Consider the following 19,358-nt stretch of genomic DNA (forward strand, 5'->3'; position numbering starts at 1 on the left):
TAGTCCGCTCTAGAATCAGAGCTAGTCCGCTCTAGAATCAGAAGTAGTCCACTCTAGAATCAGAGCTAGTCGGCTCTAGAATCAGAGGTAGTCTTCTCTAGAATCAGAGCTAGTCCTCTCTAGAATCAGAAGTAGTCCGCTCTAGAATCAGAGCTAGTCCTCTCTAGAATCAGAAGTAGTCCGCTCTAGAATCAGAAGTAGTCCACTCTAGAATCAGAGCTAGTCGGCTCTAGAATCAGAGGTAGTCCGCTCTAGAATCAGAAGTAGTCCGCTCTAGAATCAGAAGTAGTCCGCTCTAGAATCAGAGGTAGTCCTCTCTAGAATCAGAGGTAGTCCGCTCTAGAATCAAAGCTAGTCTTCTCTAGAATCAGAAGTAGTCCACTCTAGAATCAGAAGTAGTCTGCTCTAGAATCAGAGCTAGTCCGCTCTAGAATCAGAGCTAGTCCGCTCTAGAATCAGAGGTAGTCTGCTCTAGAATCAGAAGTAGTTGGCTCTAGAATCAGAGCTAGTCCTCTCTAGAATCAGAGCTAGTCCGCTCTAGAATCAGAGGTAGTCCGCTCTAGAATCAGAGGTAGTCCTCTCTAGAATCAGAGCTAGTCCGCTCTAGAATCAGAGGTAGTAAGCTCTAGAATCAGAGGTAGTCCTCTCTAGAATCAGAGGTAGTCCGCTCTAGAATCAGAGATAGTCCGCTCTAGAATCAGAGGTAGTCCTCTCTAGAATCAGAGCTAGTCTGCTCTAGAATCAGAGCTAGTCCGCTCTAGAATCAGAAGTAGTCGGCTCTAGAATCAGAAGTAGTCCTCTCTAGAATCAGAGGTAGTCCTCTCTAGAATCAGAAGTAGTCTGCTCTAGAATCAGAAGTAGTCCTCTCTAGAATCAGAAGTAGTCGGCTCTAGAATACGAGCTAGCCTTCTCTAGAATCAGAAGTAGTCCTCTCTAGAATCAGAAGTAGTCTGCTCTAGAATCAGAAGTAGCCTTCTCTAGAATCAGAGCTAGTCCTCTCTAGAATCAGAGCTAGTCCGCTCTAGAATCAGAGGTAGTCTTCTCTAGAATCTGAAGTAGTCCTCTCTAGAATCAGAAGTAGTCCTCTCTAGAATCAGAAGTAGTCCTCTCTAGAATACGAGCTAGCCTTCTCTAGAATCAGAGCTAGTCCTCTCTAGAATCAGAGCTAGTCCGCTCTAGAATCAGAAGTAGTCTTCTCTAGAATCAGAAGTAGTCTTCTCTAGAATCAGAAGTAGTCCTCTCTAGAATCAGAAGTAGTCCTCTCTAGAATCAGAAGTAGTCTTCTCTAGAATCAGAAGTAGTCCTCTCTAGAATCAGAAGTAGTCCTCTCTAGAATCAGAAGTAGTCCTCTCTAGAATCAGAAGTAGTCTTCTCTAGAATCAGAAGTAGTCCTCTCTAGAATCAGAAGTAGTCCTCTCTAGAATCAGAAGTAGTCTTCTCTAGAATCAGAAGTAGTCCTCTCTAGAATCAGAGGTAGTCCGCTCTAGAATCAGAAGTAGTCTTCTCTAGAATCAGAAGTAGTCCTCTCTAGAATCAGAGGTAGTCCTCTCTAGAATCAGAAGTAGTCTGCTCTAGAATCAGAAGTAGTCCTCTCTAGAATCAGAAGTAGTCGGCTCTAGAATACGAGCTAGCCTTCTCTAGAATCAGAAGTAGTCCTCTCTAGAATCAGAAGTAGTCTGCTCTAGAATCAGAAGTAGCCTTCTCTAGAATCAGAGCTAGTCCTCTATAGAATCAGAGCTAGTCCGCTCTAGAATCAGAAGTAGTCTTCTCTAGAATCTGAAGTAGTCCTCTCTAGAATCAGAAGTAGTCCTCTCTAGAATCAGAAGTAGTCCTCTCTAGAATACGAGCTAGCCTTCTCTAGAATCAGAGCTAGTCCTCTCTAGAATCAGAGCTAGTCCGCTCTAGAATCAGAAGTAGTCTTCTCTAGAATCAGAAGTAGTCTTCTCTAGAATCAGAAGTAGTCCTCTCTAGAATCAGAAGTAGTCCTCTCTAGAATCAGAAGTAGTCTTCTCTAGAATCAGAAGTAGTCCTCTCTAGAATCAGAAGTAGTCCTCTCTAGAATCAGAAGTAGTCCTCTCTAGAATCAGAAGTAGTCTTCTCTAGAATCAGAAGTAGTCCTCTCTAGAATCAGAAGTAGTCCTCTCTAGAATCAGAAGTAGTCTTCTCTAGAATCAGAAGTAGTCCTCTCTAGAATCAGAGGTAGTCCGCTCTAGAATCAGAAGTAGTCTTCTCTAGAATCAGAAGTAGTCCTCTCTAGAATCAGAGGTAGTCCTCTCTAGAATCAGAACTAGTCTGCTCTAGAATCAGAAGTAGTCCTCTCTAGAATCAGAAGTAGTCGGCTCTAGAATACGAGCTAGCCTTCTCTAGAATCAGAAGTAGTCCTCTCTAGAATCAGAAGTAGTCTGCTCTAGAATCAGAAGTAGCCTTCTCTAGAATCAGAGCTAGTCCTCTCTAGAATCAGAGCTAGTCCGCTCTAGAATCAGAAGTAGTCTTCTCTAGAATCTGAAGTAGTCCTCTCTAGAATCAGAAGTAGTCCTCTCTAGAATCAGAAGTAGTCCTCTCTAGAATACGAGCTAGCCTTCTCTAGAATCAGAGCTAGTCCTCTCTAGAATCAGAGCTAGTCCGCTCTAGAATCAGAAGTAGTCTTCTCTAGAATCAGAAGTAGTCTTCTCTAGAATCAGAAGTAGTCCTCTCTAGAATCAGAAGTAGTCCTCTCTAGAATCAGAAGTAGTCTTCTCTAGAATCAGAAGTAGTCCTCTCTAGAATCAGAAGTAGTCCTCTCTAGAATCAGAAGTAGTCCTCTCTAGAATCAGAAGTAGTCTTCTCTAGAATCAGAAGTAGTCCTCTCTAGAATCAGAAGTAGTCCTCTCTAGAATCAGAAGTAGTCTTCTCTAGAATCAGAGGTAGTCCGCTCTAGAATCAGAAGTAGTCTTCTCTAGAATCAGAAGTAGTCCTCTCTAGAATCAGAAGTAGTCCTCTCTAGAATCAGAAGTAGTCCTCTCTAGAATCAGAAGTAGTCCTCTCTAGAATCAGAAGTAGTCTTCTCTAGAATCAGAAGTAGTCCTCTCTAGAATCAGAGGTAGTCCGCTCTAGAATCAGAAGTAGTCTTCTCTAGAATCAGAAGTAGTCTTCTCTAGAATCAGAAGTAGTCCTCTCTAGAATCAGAAGTATTCCTCTCTAGAATCAGAGCTAGTCCGCTCTAGAATCAGAAGTAGTCCTCTCTAGAATCAGAAGTAGTCCTCTCTAGAATCAGAGCTAGTCCGCTCTAGAATCAGAAGTAGTCGGCTCTAGAATCAGAAGTAGTCCACTCTAGAATCAGAAGTAGTCTGCTCTAGAATCAGAAGTAGTCCGCTCTAGAATCAGAAGTAGTCTGCTCTAGAATCAGAAGTAGTCCGCTCTAGAATCAGAGCTAGTCCGCTCTAGAATCAGAGGTAGTCCGCTCTAGAATCAGAGGTAGTCCGCTCTATAATCAGAGCTAGTCCGCTCTAGAATCAGAGCTAGTCTGCTCTAGAATCAGAGGTAGTCTGCTCTAGAATCAGAGGTAGTCCTCTCTAGAATCAGAGATAGTCCTCTCTAGAATCAGAGCTAGTCCGCTCTAGAATCAGAGGTAGTCCTCTCTAGAATCAGAGCTAGTCCGCTCTAGAATCAGAGCTAGTCCGCTCTAGAATCAGAGCTAGTCTGCTCTAGAATCAGAGGTAGTCTGCTCTAGAATCAGAGGTAGTCCTCTCTAGAATCAGAGGTAGTCCTCTCTAGAATCAGAAATAGTCCGCTCTAGAATCAGAGCTAGTCGGCTCTAGAATGTTGTTTTTTTGTTTCTTTTTGTTGTCAATTTAGAACAGCAGCTGCATGACGGGATGCAAGCCAGAGTCCAGACGGGTGAACTCCAGTCAGAATCCTTTAAGGTTAATGTTGGGGTGAAGCAGGGCTGTGTCTTGGCTCCGGTGCTCTTTAATCTACACCTCCCAGTTTTCACATAAACAGTGTTCCACTCAAAACAGTGGATCATTTCACCTACCTCGGCTCCACTCTGTCCTCATGCTGCTCGCTTGACCCGGAGATACACACACGTATCAATAAAGCGGCATCATCCTTTGGACGCCTACGCAGCAGGGTTTTTGAAAACCGAAACCTGAAGTGCAGCACCAAGGTTGCCGTTTACAACGCAGTATGTCTCTCCACTCTGCTCTACGGAGCAGAATCCTGGACCCCATACCGCCGGCACATCACCAACCTGGACGCTTTCCACATCCGTTGCCTCCAAAGGATCCTCGGCCTGACCTGGGAACTCAATCTGTACGGCCGCAGCTGTGGCCAAAAAACATCTTCGTTGGATAGGGCACACCACACGTATGCCTGACCACCGCCTGCCCCGCCAAGTCCTCTATGGCCAACTGAGAGGAGCAAAGCGGGCTGCTGGAGGCCAAAAGAGACGCTTTAAGGACTACACCAGGGACCTCCTAAAGTGTGCAAACATCACGCAGCTTGAAACTCTGGCACTCGACAGATCAGCCTGGCAAGTCACGTGTGCCACTGCAGTTTCCCAAATACACCAAACAAACCAAGACCGAAGATCTGAGAGGCGCACGCAACGACACCAGCGGGCGGCTGGCATCCCCCAGGTATCTGGCTTCCCTTGCGCCATCTGTGGACGGGTGTGCGGCTCAAGGATCGGACTCAACGCCCACGAGAAGTGGCACCAGCGGCAGTGTCGCTAACCCCCCTCCCCCTCTCCCCATCCCTGGAGCATCATCGAACACGATGGACAGCTAAGAGAGAGAGTGTGTGTGTGTGTGTGTGTGTGTGTGTGTGTGTGTGTGTGTGTGTGTGTGTGTGTGTGTGTGTGTGTGTGTGTGTGTGTGTGTGTGTGTGTGTGTGTGTGTGTGTGTGTGTGTGTGTGTGTGTGTGTGTGTGTGTGTGTGTGTGTGTGTGTGTGTGTGTGTGTGTGTTGTGTAAAACCCTGTTGCTGGGGATTGATGTGTGGGGTATTTGGGGGACTGGCTGTTCCGCGGGTGTTCACATGCTTTCGAGCAACACGGTACTTACTTATTGTACTTATTTTATGCCTATTCTTATGTCTGTACTTTATGCATTGCTTTTATTTTGTCAACTGTATGCAAATTCTATGCCTATGTAAATTGTATGCTATTTGCTGTGAAGCACTTTGAGCTGCAATCCATGAATGAAAGGTGCTATATAAATAAAGTTATTATTATTATTATCATCCGAGTCAAACGTTTTGCTTTGTCGTTCTCGGCTGAGATAGTTTTTCTTCCTGCTGAGCTCTCGCTTAAGATTCCATCTAGACGCAGCGTTTGTTTTAATGGAAACTTGAAGGATATCTGTCATCTGGGCCTCTTCATTTGGATTCATATTCATCCCACCAGCCTGCAGGCATATGGCTTTGTAATATCAGGACACGGTTATGCTGCAATATTATTTTACTGTGCTTACACAGCGTTTCTGGGACATACGCTACAATAACACAATAAGCGCTGCTGAGAAACGTACAGGCAGCACTTTATTGAGGCAAAGGAACTCTGCTTGCGCTTGGTGAGCTTTTTAGAGACAAACGTCACGAGGCCACGACGTAAATAATACATAATTTTTTGCTGCCGGCTGTAAATTATATGCAGCGTCTTGATACCGTGTGAGTACATCTTGCCCCAGTTCCATCAGTTAGGGTTTGCACCTTTGTTTTCACTGTTTATTTTGCTCATATCTTTATGTTCAGATTTAATCTTATTGCCTATGGTATGGTATGGTTTGTTTCTTAATCCCCGAGGGGAAACATGGTTTTCCACCAGAGCGAATACAAATATACAAACATGAAAGAAACAATTACATGATACAATACAGAATACACAACACAGTAGGAGAGCCTCTCAACACAGTGCTAACGGTGTTCGTTAAATTACTTTACCTTCTCAATCGCTCAGTAGAGCATTGAGGCATCAACAACCTATCACTGAATGAGCTTCGCAGAGCATCTAAATAACTGAACAGTGGGTGGCCTTCAAAGGATAAAATGGTGTTCAGTTTAGATCTAGTTTGCTTGGCTATGATTTTTGTCTTTCTACTCTTACCCGGCCCATACGCCTCATTGCTTTTACCAAACGGTTCGTGCGTTTTGGAAATCTGATTGGCCACTGACGTTTCTGGTCATGTGCGCCCAATCGTGTGACGGCAAGTTCTTTGGACGGTTAAGCTTAGGCGCTCTTTCGAAGTTGGTTAAGGTTAGAGCAGAGAGAGAGAGAGAGAGAGAGAGAGAGAGAGAGAGAGAGAGAGAGAGATGGAGAGAGACACACCACGGCGGGTGCAGCACAACAGAAGAGAGAGAGAGAGAGAGAGAGAGAGAGAGAGAGAGAGAGAGAGAGAGAGAGAGAGAGAGAGAGAGAGAGAGAGAGAGAGAGAGAGAGAGAGAGAGAGAGAGAGAGATAGTTAAGCATTAGCTGAGTGGCTAACAGCAGCTAACGTTAGCTAAGAGAGAGAGAGAGAGAGAATTAACTCACTTTGTTTAATTGAAACGTGGTCCAGCCGGAGGGCTTAATAAAGTGTATGTCCACTGACTGTCCCCCAGACTGTTGTCGATGTATATCCACTCACTGCCCACTGTCCAGACTCCAGACTGAATCACAAGTTCACAACACACAGCCTCGAACATGTTGCAAACTGCGGCTACGGAAAGAACTGGCATCGCCGCGTCGGCCAATCAGAGAGCTTCTCCGCGAAATGCGGCTATGCTATGGAAATTATAGACGCTCGGCTGCTTGCAGACCACTTCAAAACGCGCCCGAGTTCCATCATAATACATCATATTCAACGCACAGCGCGTTACGCACTGATTGGCTGCGACGGATACAGCGATGAAACAGTGCACTCAGAGCGCTATTGCGTCTAGCCCGAGAGAAATACGGCAGGAGAAATGCGGCTACGGTAATGGAACGTTCTTTATCAGACAGAATCGTCACTTCCTGTTCAGGAAAACGATTATTAATATTTGATATTCTAACGTTATATTGTGCATTGGAAACACAAACATACTTAAAATGAGTAAATATTATTCATTTTAAACATGTTTATTTAATTTTTAGGGGTCTAAAATAAAAATAAAAATAAAACATTTTCTTCTTCTCCTGCTCTCTTTACCAGGGGGGGCGGCGCCCTAGCGCCCCCAGTGGCGAGCCGCCACTGGGTTAGAGTTTGTCTTAGAGCATGGCGATAGAACGCCAGCCCTGATTCCAAACTCTAACCTTAACCAACTGCAAAAGAGTCGCCTAAGGTTAACCAGTGATAAACTAGGCGTTAGGTCGTTTGCAGGCTGTTTCATCGCGGAAATGGGCTAAGACACTGCTCGTCATGCGATTGGGCGCGCATGTCACATGACCAGAAACGTGCGTGGCCAATCAGAGCGCAAAACGGGAACGCGGAAACACAAACCGTTTGGTAAAAGCCTAGACGCTGCCCATACCTGTAACTCCCCTCCCCCCTCCCCCATGCTGCCCATACCTGTAACTCCCCTCCCCCCTCCTCCATGCTGCCCATACCTGTAACTCCCCTCCCCCATGCTGCTACGACACCCACATTTTCCCATTTCCCTTATCTTATCTTATCTTATACATAGACATAGTGCAGGCATAGTACAGTTCACGTTTGGACAAGCAAGCAGGGATGTAACTCAGTAAAGACATTTGATTTGATCAGATTCTCATGCTCGTCGCTTTTCATAGGCTGTTTCAGAATCACATGTTATTTTACACAACCTTTCTTTTCACCGGCTACACTGAAGGCTATAGAGGAATAGGACTGAAGGGTGAAGTGTGCAGCCACATCAGCAGTGACATCATACAGTAGTTACAGGGTGCAGCCACATCAGCAGTGACATCATACAGTAGTTACAGGGTGCAGCCACGTCAGCAGTGACATCATACAGTAGTTACAGGGTGCAGCCACGTCAGCAGTGACATCATACAGTAGTTACAGGGTGCAGCCACGTCAGCAGTGACATCATACAGTAGTTACAGGGTGCAGCCACGTCAGCAGTGACATCATACAGTAGTTACAGGGTGCAGCCACGTCAGCAGTGACATCATACAGTAGTTACAGGGTGCAGCCACGTCAGCAGTGACATCATACAGTAGTTACAGGGTGCAGCCACGTCAGCAGTGACATCATACAGTAGTGACACGGTGTGACATAGACATTCTAATTCTGTGAGATTGTACACCTGAAAGTGTTGCCATCATGGACACGGGTCTTGTCTCTGTGTGTATCTGTAGGAAGATCTCGGCGCAGACCCACCACCAGGCTGTCGACTACAACATCTTCGAGGGCATGGAGTGCCACGGCGTGGCCGTCGTGACCATCTCCAGGGGCAGGGTGGTGTACGAGGCCGGGAGGCTGAACACCACGCCTGGAGACGGCAGGTTCATCCACCGAAAGCCCTTCGCTCCGTTCGTTTACAAAAAAGTGCATCACAGAGAGGAGGTCAGTCTCCCCATTATCAGCTGCTGTACCTGTGGTCTGTATGTCTTCATCCCTGTGGTCGTCTACCGTACAGAGCCTAGAGCTGGGGCTCAGATCACCTGCTCTGTGGTCTGTATGTCTTCATCCCTGTGGTCTATACCGTACAGAGCCTAGAGCTGGGGCTCAGGTCACCTGCTCTGTAGTCTGTATGTCTTCATCCCTGTGGTCTATACCGTACAGAGCCTAGAGCTGGGGCTCAGGTCACCTGCTCTGTAGTCTGTATGTCTTCATCCCTGTGGTCTATACCGTACAGAGCCTAGAGCTGGGGCTCAGGTCACCTGCTCTGTAGTCTGTATGTCTTCATCCCTGTGGTCTATACCGTACAGAGCCTAGAGCTGGGGCTCAGGTCACCTGCTCTGTAGTCTGTATGTCTTCATCCCTGTGGTCTATACCGTACAGAGCCTAGAGCTGGGGCTCAGGTCACCTGCTCTGTAGTCTGTATGTCTTCATCCCTGTGGTCTACCGTACAGAGCCTAGAGCTGGGGCTCAGGTCACCTGCTCTGTAGTCTGTATGTCTTCATCCCTGTAGTCCACCATCATCCCTGTACCCAAAAAATCTACACCCGCTTGCCTCAACGACTACCGCCCTGTAGCCCTCACCTCCATAGCCATGAAGTGCTTTGAGAAGCTAGTGAAGGGCTACATCTGTTCCTCCCTCCCCATCAACCTGGACCCCCTGCAATTTGCATATCGCCCCAACAGGTCCACGGAGGACGCCATAGCCCATGTGCTGCACACAGCAGCATCACACCTGGACAAGAGGCAGGGGAACTATGTGAGAATGCTGTTCATCGACTACAGCTCAGCATTCAATACCATAGTCCCCTCCAAACTCATAGCCAAGCTCAGGGACCTGGGCTTGAACTATGACCTCTGCCAGTGGGTCTTGGACTTCCTGACGGGCAGACCCCAGGTGGTAAGAGCAGGCAACTGCACCTCCTCATCCATCACGCTCAACATAGGGGCCCCCCAGGGCTGTGTTCTGAGCCCCCTCCTCTACTCCCTGTACACACATGACTGCGTAGCACAGCGGAACAACAACACAATCATCAAATTTGCTGACGACACAGTGGTGGTGGGCCTGATCTCTGCCAACGACGAGAGGGCCTACCTGGAAGAGGTAGAGAATCTGTCACAGTGGTGTCAGGAGAACTGCCTCTCCCTGAACGTCAGCAAAACAAAAGAGATGATTGTGGACTTCAGGAGGTCGGGGGTCAAGGACTACAGCCCCCTCAGCATCGACGGGGCACCGGTTGAGAGAGTGAACAGTTTCAAGTACCTCGGAGCCCACATATCCGAGGATTTGACATGGACCACACACATTGACAGTGTTGTGAAGAAGGCACGACAACGCCTCTACTTCCTCAGGCGCCTAAAGAAGTTCCAAGTCAGTCAGAAGATCCTTAGGAACTTCTACTCATGTACAATAGAGAGCATCCTGACTGGCAACATCACCTCCTGGTTTGGGAATAGCACTGCACAAGACCGTAGCAGACTACAAAGAGTGACACGTTCAGCCGAACGCACAATTGGAGGGGGGCTTCCCACCCTCCAGAACATTTACAACAAGCGGTGCAGGGGGAAGGCTAAGAGAATTATTAAGGACTCGAGCCACCCGAACAACTGCCTCTTTGAACTGCTGCGGTCAGGCAAGCGATACCGGAGTCTTAAGGCGAGCACAGAAAGACTCAGAAGAAGCTTCTATCCCCAGGCCATCAGGCTGCTAAACGAACAATAAACACTATGCAACAACCATCAAATGCACACAGCACACACACCCACACGCACACACTCACTTAAACAAACAACACACTGCAGCACCCACTCTCCACACTTTAGATCACACAAACACACTTTATATTTATTGATAAAGGATTTGCACTACAACTCGTACACCTACTGTAAATTGTACCTAAATTGCACCTCATCCCATTTCTGCCTTGCACTTTATAGTATTGTATATTAGTACACTGCATAGTATTGTATATTATATGGTAACTCAGTTACGTCTATTCTGCATCGAACATTGTACATATGTCTATACTGAACACTGTGACCTCATTTTTTTACTTCTAATTTACATGCTATACTATGTTATTTTATTTCATACTTATCTTGTCTTGCACAGTCTCTGGAGCGTAACAGTAAGAAGCATTTTGTATAAAAGTATTCTGTACTTCTGTATGACAACTATTAAAGAAACTTGAAACTTGAAACTTGTCTACCGTACAGAGCCTAGAGCTGGGGCTCAGGTCACCTGCGCTGTAGTGTTTAAAAAATTATTAAAAAAATGTATTAAAAAAGGCACAGTTGAGATTGGAAAGTCAAGGATTAGCCTTCACAATAATTTCAAGGTGTTTAACCCTTTCACTACCACGCCATAGAAGGTTAACCCTTTCACTACCGCACTACAGACGGTTAACCCGTTCACTACCACACTACATGCGGTTAACCCTTTCACTACCACACAATAGAAGGTTAACCCTTTCACTACCACACTACAGACGGTAGTGAAAGGTTAACCTTCTGTCGTGTGGTAGTGAAAGCCTTAACCCTTTGTAGCGTGGAAGTGAAAGGGTTAAAGGTAGAATCTGTAACAACGTCAAACGGCAACCTCTAGGCAAAAGAGCCCACGCTTTGTGTTGCACTTTGTTTAGTGGGTTTGGAGTTTAGTAACATTATTATAGTTCTCCAGACCTCTCTTGGCAGAGCCTGAGGTGTGGCCAGCTGTAGCAACCCCTCCCCCCCTCTATCCCCACTCAACTCCAACCCACACATCAGACCAAAACAGAACATTTAAACAAACTGCAGAAACAAAGCGCGGCTCTTTTGCCTTGGAGACAAGTCGCTGTTTGACAACATTACAGATTCTACCTTTAGAGTGAATTAGTATTATTGTTTTTCTTTCAAAGTGCCGCTGAACCAACACACCATCTCTCTTGTGCAGCTTTTAATACCTTGCGTTTTAATATCTGCAGGTGTGGAAACCGTCGGCTGTGAGCAGAGCACCTTACGAGGGGGAAGTCATCTCTATATGAAGGCACTGGTTCCGCAGCAAGCTAATAAAGACACTCTGACTGATTGCATCTGTGTTCAGTCTCTCCTGTTACAGAGATTAATAGAAGAATATAAAAGCCCTGTGCTCTCTCTCGCTCTCCCTCCCTCTCTCACCCTCCCTCTCTCTCTCTCTGCCTCCTGAGTGCTTTCCTCTGTATCAAACCATTTCCTAGCGATTTGCCAAAGAACCCATTTGCTCTGTTCATACGTGTCATACATTATGCAGTCATTTAAATCACTTTGCATATGTGGTTTGTTTATTTCCAGGTCAGATGCTCGTTCTGTGCTCAAGTCAATGATCCGTTTGTAAAGACCACGTTCATTCTGTTTTCTCTGTTCTGCGGATCATCTGATGAGTTTCCAGGTCGACCGTGGTCAAATCTCAGGTCAATAAGGTTTATTCTAGCGTCAAACATGTTATGCAGTCTGTTAATTCACTATAAGAACATAAATATGAGGGTCGTTATGCATGTTTTGCAGGTCAATATTACATGGCTTTGTTGAATACCTGATTCTGATTGGTCAGTGAGCACGTTCTGAATAATAATTTCTGATGTGGCGCTGTGTGAACACTGACTGACATTTATTTACATTGCTATGGCAACAAAAGAAATTTGGTCTGGTTCTACTGGACTGTTTGGCAAAAGTCTGTAATAAATACGTTTGAATCTTTTTGTGTTAACTTTGCTCTGCGTCCGGGTCTTGAACCACAAATAAACTTACAAATAAATTTGATTTGATGATGCGGTTGATGAAGAAGTCGCATATGGTATTTTAATTTGCAATTTTATTGGTCTGTACTTTTGTGTTAATTAAAGGTGCTATAGATAACATTCAGCCACTAGATGTCGCACTAGAGCACCAGCATGTCATGTATCCAATCAGGTACATTCAAATGACATTCAATAATCAATAATTGTTTGGGGGGAAAAGCAATACATTTATTCCGCACCTTTTTTTTTTATCTACTTTTTCTCCTCCTTTTTTCTGTATTTTTCTCCCATCCCAATTTAGTCGTTATGCCAATTCCCCCCCTCCCCTTCCTGGTCGTTGCGCACATTTGCCCCCCACTTGCCGGTCTAGGGAGGGTTGAAGCCTATCACATGTCTCCTCCGATACATGTGGAGGCAGCCAGCCGCTTCTTTTCACCTGGCAGCGAGGACTCTCATTGGTGAAGTGTAACACATGGGAGGTCACACTACCTCCCCCAGTTCCCTCCCTCACTGTGCAGGCGCACTGACCGACCTGTAGGAGTCGCTGTTTACAACGACCAGGTTACACCCCACCGGCTTCCCTCCCGGCTCCCGCTAACACTGCCAATTGTATCAGTATGGACGACCGACCAAGCCGGAGGCACTGCTGACAGCTGAATTCGATACCAGTGTCTCTTGCGGTGGTAGGCAGACGCTTAGTCCGCTGCGCTACCCGGCCGCACCTATTCCGCACCTTTCTAAAAGCTATGTGGATGTATTATTATTATTATTATTATTATTATTATTATTATTATTATTATTATTATTATTATTATTATTATTATTATTATTATTATTATTATTATTATTATTATTATTATTATTATTATTATTATTATTATTATTATTATTATTATTATTATTATTATTATTAATTTGTACTTACTACATAGAAAATGTTATTTATAGCATAATTTTAAGTTGAAAAATAATACTAATGATTAATAAAAAAAAAAAAAAAAAAAACCTATGTTCAGCTGTGAGTGTGACTAACAAAGCGAATTCCTCAACCTTTGACTTCAGGTTCATACTAGACGTCTATTCCGCCAAGACGACGACGATTACGCGTGTTGACGTTGAATTTGCATATTCAGCGTTCTAGGATTCACACGTCTGATCTCACTCGCTCTGCACGGCGCTGCTGTCACGCGGCATCATGCGTGTAGCTTTCCTGCCGACCTGGCGTGGTGTTGTGGTGTGGTGCCGGGGGGGCTGTTTGAGACATAATGTGAGTTTATCAGAACGCCACATGGGTCAGTGAGTCACACACACACACACATAGTCACAGGAGGCCTAGTCATCCCTGTGTTCTGGCTCTCAGGGGGGAGCTTGGTATCAGAGGAGGCCTAGTCATCCCTGTGTTCTGGCTCTCGGGGGGGAGGTTGGTATCGTGGCGCTGCCTAGTGCTGGCTTTAACACTTTTAAGGACCAGCCACGAGTTTATACGTGTTACGGTGCCATGCGTTGTGGACCAGAGCCACGAGTTAACTCGTGGCGAGTTGTTATTGTTTTATTCCATATTAATAACGCTATTAACGTCCCCGATCGACTTGCAGGACCTACCCGCATATTTGATTTTCGAAACATGCAATACCGGCCAGATCCGCTTAGGGGCGCCATCGCTCCACTGCAGTATCATTGAGGGCGATTGAACATTTTTTTTTTTACTGTCTGTGGGCGTTTCAGGAGCTTCTCTCTCTCGGGGGAAACACACGCATTTACACACAACCTCCCGACCGGCGCGCGGGGATGGGGCTTCTCCACTCGCATATCACTGTCAAAATATCTTTGACTCCCACGCGCGCACCCGTATTCCGATCCGTGCAATAATATTCACAGGGCACAGGGGTATATATTGTCATTTGAAACAAGTTACCAATGCATTGTCCCTTGGGATTATGCCCCCTGTGGCGAAATTAATTAGTATCCCCCTCCTCTATCTCTCTATATCTTTCTCGGTCTGCCAGTGCAGACTGTGGGTGACTGTCACTCAAAGTGCTTATCGGCGGAGCCCAGCCCAAAACAGCTTGAAATCTTGAAGTGGAAAAATGCTGCTTTAGAGTACTTGATTAGAAATACAAAAAAATGCATTTTTGTGAAAATAACTTTACAGATGTGTTCCATAGACTCACAGGAATTGTGTAAAGTTGCCCAAATAGTGAAAGGAATAGCAAGACATGTCCCCTTTAAGACGAGATGAGTTTGTCGGGCGACAGTGGCTCGGGAGGTAGAGCAGTAGTCTGGTAATCTGGAGGTTCCCGGTTCGATTCTCGCTCCTCCCGGGCAGTGTGTCTAAGTGTCCTTGAGCAAGACACTTAACCCCTAACTTCTCCCGATGAGCAGGTCGGCACCTTGCATGGTCGTCTCCGCTGTTGTTGTGTGAGTGAATGAATGGGTCAAATGCAAGGAACAAATTGTAAAGTGCTTTGGATAAAAGTGCTATATAAATAGAATAGAATAGAAACACTTTATTCATCCCGAGGGAAATTTGGCACTACAGATCGCTCACAGTAAACAGTAAACATTTAGGTAGACAAAAACAAAAAGTCACGAATAAGAATAAAAATAAGCCTAAGAATAAAATATGGTCTGGGATATACATTTCCTATGTTACATTCTTCTAATATAAGATACACTAATATAAAATGTCCTATGTTACATTCTAATATAAAATATACAGTAAAAATATCCAGAATATACAGTAAGTGTAAAATTGTGTCGGTCTAAAAGTAAAAGTCCAGGAAGATAGTACTGTCACCCTGTGCTCAGTGATGCAGTGAGGCACAGTGATGCATTATAAAGTCTGATGGCTGTTGGAATGAATTGACCGTTTACCATTTACCATTAGAGAGAGAGACGTGATTTTCCATGGGGATATGGTGTTGTTGTCAACAGCACTACCTGGTTGTGTAAATTATGGGCAGCTTGGGGTCGTTACCATGTTAAAGGAACACGCCAACATTATGGGAAATGCGTCTTCTCCAGAGTCAGACAAGAAGATAGATACCAGTTTCCTCTCTGTGAGTTCAGTAGAAAGCTATCCAGCTGCATGCTAGCCTAGCTTAGCGCACATGAATGGAAGCGGATATGAATCAGCTTACATTAATTTGTGTGAATGAATAACATGTAGGCTACATGTGACGTCAAAGGAAACCATGGTAACCGTCTTCACTGTTAATGAGCCGGTCTGGTGATGTTATGTAATGTGATGTCACTTAATGAGCTGCCATTGTTTTTTATAACCTAATGAAGAGCTAGTGTTGAAACCACTGACCTATATATAGGTTGAAACGCTGTGTATTTAATGAAGACCTAGTGTTGAGACGTTGTATGTTTAATGAATGCACTACTCAGGGGCGGCGTGGCTCAGGGGTAGAGCGGGTTGTCCAATGATCCAAGGGTTGGTGGTTCGAATCCCGCTCAAGCCCATGTCCATCCCACTGCCGTTGTGTCCTTGGGCAAGACACTTAACCTACTTGCCTCGTATGAATGTGTATGCATGTGAATGAATGTTGGTGGTGGTCGGAGGGGCCGTAGGCGTTGATTATTCGCCACGCTTCCGTGAGTCTGCCTCAGGGCAGCTCTGGCTGCAATTGTAGCTTACCACCACCGGTATGACTGTGTATGAACGAATAATGGACTCTGTGAAGCGCTCTGGGTCAGTGAAGAGCGCTATATAAATCCAAGTCATTATTATTCATTATTATTACTGTATTTAAGTACAGTACTTGAGTAAAAGGTTACTTAATTACATTCCCACCAGTGCTAGGAGCTCAAACCTGCTTCACTAGAACAGGAAGAAATAGGTTGAGTTGTTTCAGTCAGTTTTTTATATTTATTGTTGATATATATCTATATATATACTCAATGTATCTATTGTATTACAATAATACAATAATAATAATAATAATAATAATAATAATAATAATAATAATAATAATAATAATAATAATAATAATAATAATAATAATAATAATAATAATAATAATAATAATAATAAAAATAATAATAATAACAATTATTATTATTATTAATAATAATAATAATAATAATAATAATAATAATAATAATAATAATAATAATAATAATAATAATAATAATAATAATAATAATAATAATAATAATACATTTTATTTATAAAGCTCTTTTCATAACCCAAACGGTTTGTGCTTCTGCGTTCACGTTTTCCGCTCTGATTGGCCACTGACCTACGCTAGTTTTGCAGACGCCGGTATGAGCGTAGAAATAATGCGTGGAGAGCGGAGAGCGAGCCTCGAGCCTCGCACACACGCACTTTGAAATGGGTATCACAGTAGTACGCCCTACTGTAGAACATGACATATTAGCATGACATCTGATTTATTAATGTCAATACTAGGGACAAACGCAATTGGCACAAGTGTAAATCATGGATTAGTCACTCAGTTTTAACATCCACTGACTTAGCTCACCTCGTTTGTCACCTTGTTCGTCAAGTTTTTTTTTACGTTTAATTAATTTATCCACTCTGGTTGGATGGTGTGTATGTATATGTATGTATTGTGCTGTATAATGACAATACATTCGAAGCTGTTTCACTTGCCACTGTCGTGTCCATAGGCAGCATAGCGATTTAAAAATGAGATTCGATTCAAATGTATTGTCATTATACAGCACAATACATACATATACATATACACCATCCAACCAGAATGGATAAATTAATAAAAAAAAAAAAAAAAAAAAAAACTTGAACCAAGAGTGATTTGAACTCGTGACCATAGGCTCCACAGCCAGCAGATGAACGAGGTGACGAACGAGGTGAGATAATTCGGCGGATGTTAAAACTGAGTGACTAATCCATTATTTACACTTGTGCCAATTGCGTTTGTCCCTAGTATTGGCATTAATAAATCAGATGTCATGCTAATATGTCATGTTCTACAGTAGGGCGTACTACTGTGATACCCATTTCAAAGTGCGTGTGTGCGAGGCTCGCTCTCCGCTCGCTCTCCACTCTCCACGCATTATTTCTACACTCATACCGGCGTCGGCAAAACTAGCGTAGGTCAGTGACCAATCAGAGCGGAAAACGCGAACGCGGAAGCACGAACCGTTTGGGTTTCGAATAGACACGACCGGGCCGTTTGGGCCTGTTGAAGTCAGAGGTTCGGTATAGGATTGTTAGTAACTGTCTAACTGCATATATAACTGTTTCCACTAGTAACTGTCTAACTGCATATATAACTGTTTCCACTAGAGGGCGCTCTAAGCGGAGCCACTCAGGAACACCACCAGGTGGCGAGTATAAATAAAGATGTCTCCTCCCATTCTTTCTCTTTCCCCCAGCCTCTCAGTGAGAGGAGAACTATAGAACTGCTGCTCTGCCATGTGATTTTATTTTATTGATGGATTAAAAAAACACAACAAGGATCCAAAGGATAACATGAGAAAGAGTAAAACCCTTAGTTCCGTCATGGTCCCAGGGCTGTTAGGCCACAACAAAAACACGACAATAACACAAAACACATACATTTAAAACATTAGAAGACTAACCTATAGCTAAAATTGTATACCCCACAATAACTAAAAACTGATTGGAAACCCATTCAAACTATTCCTCTATTCTGTCCATGAGCCACTTCCTGACGCTTCTCTTGAAGCTGTGGAGGCTCGAGCTCTGCTTGATGGGGATAGGCAGCTTGTTCCAATCCTGGGCTCCAGAGAAAGTAATGGAGCACTGGCCCAGTTTGGATCGGAAAGAAGCAGGCTTCAGGTTTGCTATGCTTGCTCTAGTTCTGTGGTTGTGGGATTCGTTGACCGGGGTGAAGTAGTTCTGGAGGTATCTAGGGGACCTTTGGTTTATAATATTGTGCACTATGTTCAGTCTGAGCTGGGTAACTCTGGCCTCCACAGGAAGCCAGTTTAGCTCCTGAAAGTGACTCCTCCCTATGTGGGTGCGAGGGCCAAGACCCATTACCACCCTTACCAGCTTATTTTGGGAAACCTGACGCTTCTTTTTTATGGTCACTGTCAGGCCCTCGAACCAAGACACACTACCATAGTCAAAGTGGCAGAGTACTAGGCTATTTGCTAGTAGCCTGAGGCTATCTCTGCCAAGGAGGTTGGCTTTCCTAGCTAGGTACCTGGTGCAGGCGTTGACTTTGCCCAGTACTTGGGAGGCCATAGCCTCCCCATCTAGGCTCCCGTCTATCATACAGTTTAGATACTTTGCTTTTTTTTGCTGTTTTAGGGTTACAGCTCCTAACTGGATGTTAAACTCCTGTGCTTTCCTGAGCTTGGGCTTGGAGCCCAATAGTACTGCCTCTGTCTTACCTAGGTGAAGAGAAAGCCTGTTGTCCGAAAGCCAACTGCTGACCCCTGCAAGTTCTTCTCCTAGCATCTGTTCTAGTGTGTTCTGATCCTTGTGTGAGACTAGCAGGGCTGAGTCGTCTGCAAATAAAAACAAGTTACATGAGCATGCTGCTGACATGTCATTTATGTACAGTAAAAAAAGGAGCGGTCCTAGCACGCTTCCTTGTGGGACCCCACATACAATGGGCTTGGCCTCTGACATAGTGCCACTGACCTCAACCCGCTGCACCCTATCAGAAAGGTAGGAAGAGAACCATCTGACCACTGTCTCAGACATACCCAAGGCCTTAAGCTTGGAGAGCAGTAGGTCATGGTTCACTGTGTCAAAAGCCTTCTGTAGGTCTAGAAGAACTAGCCCACACAGCTTACCTGAATCTATCTCCCTCCTGATACTGTCTGTAAGATAAAGAAGACATGTTTCAGTAGAGTAGGACTTCCTAAAGCCGGATTGGAGATCGTACAGGAGGTCGTGGCTGCTTGCATATTCCTGGACTTGTTCATGGACTATCTTCTCTAGGACTTTGGATAACACACTTAAAATTGAGACTGGTCTATAATTGCTGGGGTCAGATTTGCTCCCTTTTTTATATATAGGGATGACTTTGGCATTCTTGAAGTCGGTGGGTACCTTGCCTAGGTCCAGGGAGAGGTTAATAATATGGGTTACTGATG

The 19,358-nt window shown here is 44.6% G+C and overlaps 2 protein-coding genes across 2 annotated transcripts in view; one reads left to right on the forward strand and one right to left on the reverse strand.

Annotated features, from left to right (window-relative positions):
* dpys (dihydropyrimidinase) overlaps positions 1–11,561 on the forward strand; it is a gene marked incomplete at both ends in the record, with an annotated part of 44,421 nt that extends 32,860 nt beyond the window's left edge. The window contains 2 exons of the mRNA XM_084336573.1: positions 8,277–8,484; positions 11,502–11,561. Of these exons, the coding sequence (XP_084192699.1) occupies positions 8,277–8,484; positions 11,502–11,561 (268 nt within the window). The remainder of the gene's footprint in view (positions 1–8,276; positions 8,485–11,501) is intronic.
* A 1,890-nt stretch (positions 11,562–13,451) lies between these two features.
* Positions 13,452–19,358, reverse strand: part of dcstamp (dendrocyte expressed seven transmembrane protein) — a gene marked incomplete at both ends in the record, with an annotated part of 38,285 nt that continues 32,378 nt past the window's right edge. The window contains one exon of the mRNA XM_084336574.1: positions 13,452–13,544. Coding sequence (XP_084192700.1) covers positions 13,452–13,544 — 93 coding nt within the window. The remainder of the gene's footprint in view (positions 13,545–19,358) is intronic.

The sequence above is a fragment of the Notolepis coatsorum genome (assembly GCF_963971535.1).
Source record: "Notolepis coatsorum genome assembly, chromosome: 19".
Taxonomy (NCBI): domain Eukaryota; kingdom Metazoa; phylum Chordata; class Actinopteri; order Aulopiformes; family Paralepididae; genus Notolepis; species Notolepis coatsorum.